Raw genomic sequence first — 1,579 nt, 5'->3', positions numbered from 1 at the left:
TCCCCTGCAAGAGCAGAGGAGCCACTGCCTCCAAAGCTCTCTCCCCTCGGTGACCGAGCATCACCTGCTGCTGCCACTGCTCCAGCTCCCCACGGGCACTGCAGCACAGCACAGCCCAGGCACAGCAGATGGCATTCAGCATCCACTCAGAGAATTGACTGTCAGATGCTTTGCTCCCTCCTGTTCTTCAGCTGCACCTTCTCATGGGTGATGCCTTTGCCAGGATACTTCACATTCCCTTAAATAAAGAAATTCCTTCACTCTGGGGGTGGCATGGATGGCAGTGGGCGAGAGCATGGGCTTTACACTTTCTTCATACTTCTGGAGCTTACAGGGGGAAAAAAAAACAGCTGCTGCTTTTTCGTTCCATCCTTGTAATGTTAACAGAAGAGATGTGGAAAATGAGCTGCTGAGTATGGGCTGAGACAGCCTGAGCCCCAGCAGCAGTGGGTGTCCAAAAGGACACTTCCAGCACAAGGCACTTGCAGGTGGGAGCCTGTCACACCACTTGCAGGGTGCAAGCAGCTCACCAGGAGAAGCCTCACTAATTAATAATTACAGTCCTATTTCAGCATAAAATCAAATGACATCTCAGCACCCCAATGAAGGAGGTTTTATTCCCCTTCTCACACCCCCCCCGAGGGATAAATGCCACTTGGTCTTGTGCATAACAGGAGCTGCTGAAATCCCAGGGTCAGAGCCAGAATGCAGATGCCCAGTTGCTCTCAGCCCTGAAGCCAAGAGGGGTTGTTGCTATGGGAATGGAGAGGGGACCTGCAGACAGCATCTGGAGCCTGTATCTTTCCCCGTCCGAAGCAGCTGGATCTGGAGGGAAGCAGAACTAAAAGGAGGTGGCAGAGAGAGACAGAGGCACAGCAAAATGCATGCATGTTAGAGGAGGGACCTTCCCAGAATGAGAGTACAGTGGGATACAGAAGAGCGGGGACACCAAACTGCCAGGCAGCGGTGGCTCAGCTTGGTAGGATAAACCTGATTTTCTGCTCTGTTTGACACTGGAAACAAATCCTGCCAAAGCCCAACTGTAGCAAGATGGGATCTGCCTCGTCTACTTACCGGCCCAAGTGTATTTATTTGGATATTGACGGAAGAATTCAAAAGGTACTTTAGCTGTTTTTCACAAAGTAGCGGCTCCGGACGCGGCGGCTCCGCTGCACCAGCGATTTCTGCAACGCGACTCGGAGCGCGTTCGCATTCGGCGCCGGTGCGGGCTCCAAACGCCTTTTGAAGGGGAAGGGGGGGGATTTCCAGCGGCTTCTGTTTGCTGCACGGCTGTTTATTTAAAGGGGAAGGGGAGGCTGGCAGCAGGGCAGGGCTGAGCGCTGCCAACACGCGCTCGCTGCCAGCTTTCCGGGCAGGATTCCTCTCCCGGAGCAGCGTCGCGATGTGTGTACAAAGTTTTGCCTCTGGGCAGGTTTTCCCCCAGGCAGTGGGCAGCCAGCACGCCGAGTTCTTGGGAGAATAGCTGCCGGAGGGTTTGGCGATGGGCATTACCCTCCAGCCAAGCCGAAGGACAGGCAGGGGCGATGGATGTGCCGCTGCCTCCCCGGGGGGTGGGGGG

At 55.1% G+C, this 1,579-nt stretch overlaps 1 protein-coding gene across 1 annotated transcript in view; it reads left to right on the top strand.

Moving 5' to 3' along the window:
• The first annotated feature begins 1,050 nt into the window (after positions 1-1,050).
• Positions 1,051-1,579, top strand: part of PDE9A (phosphodiesterase 9A) — a 48,160-nt gene continuing 47,631 nt past the window's right edge. The window contains exon 1 of the mRNA XM_009081065.1: positions 1,051-1,119. Within this exon, the coding sequence (XP_009079313.1) occupies positions 1,051-1,119 (69 nt within the window). The remainder of the gene's footprint in view (positions 1,120-1,579) is intronic.

The sequence above is a fragment of the Acanthisitta chloris genome, unplaced genomic scaffold, assembly GCF_000695815.1.
Source record: "Acanthisitta chloris isolate BGI_N310 unplaced genomic scaffold, ASM69581v1 scaffold12540, whole genome shotgun sequence".
NCBI classification, from domain to species: Eukaryota; Metazoa; Chordata; class Aves; order Passeriformes; family Acanthisittidae; genus Acanthisitta; species Acanthisitta chloris.
Note: the sequence above shows the minus strand (reverse complement) of the source record. Positions and strands in the feature narration are given on the sequence as shown.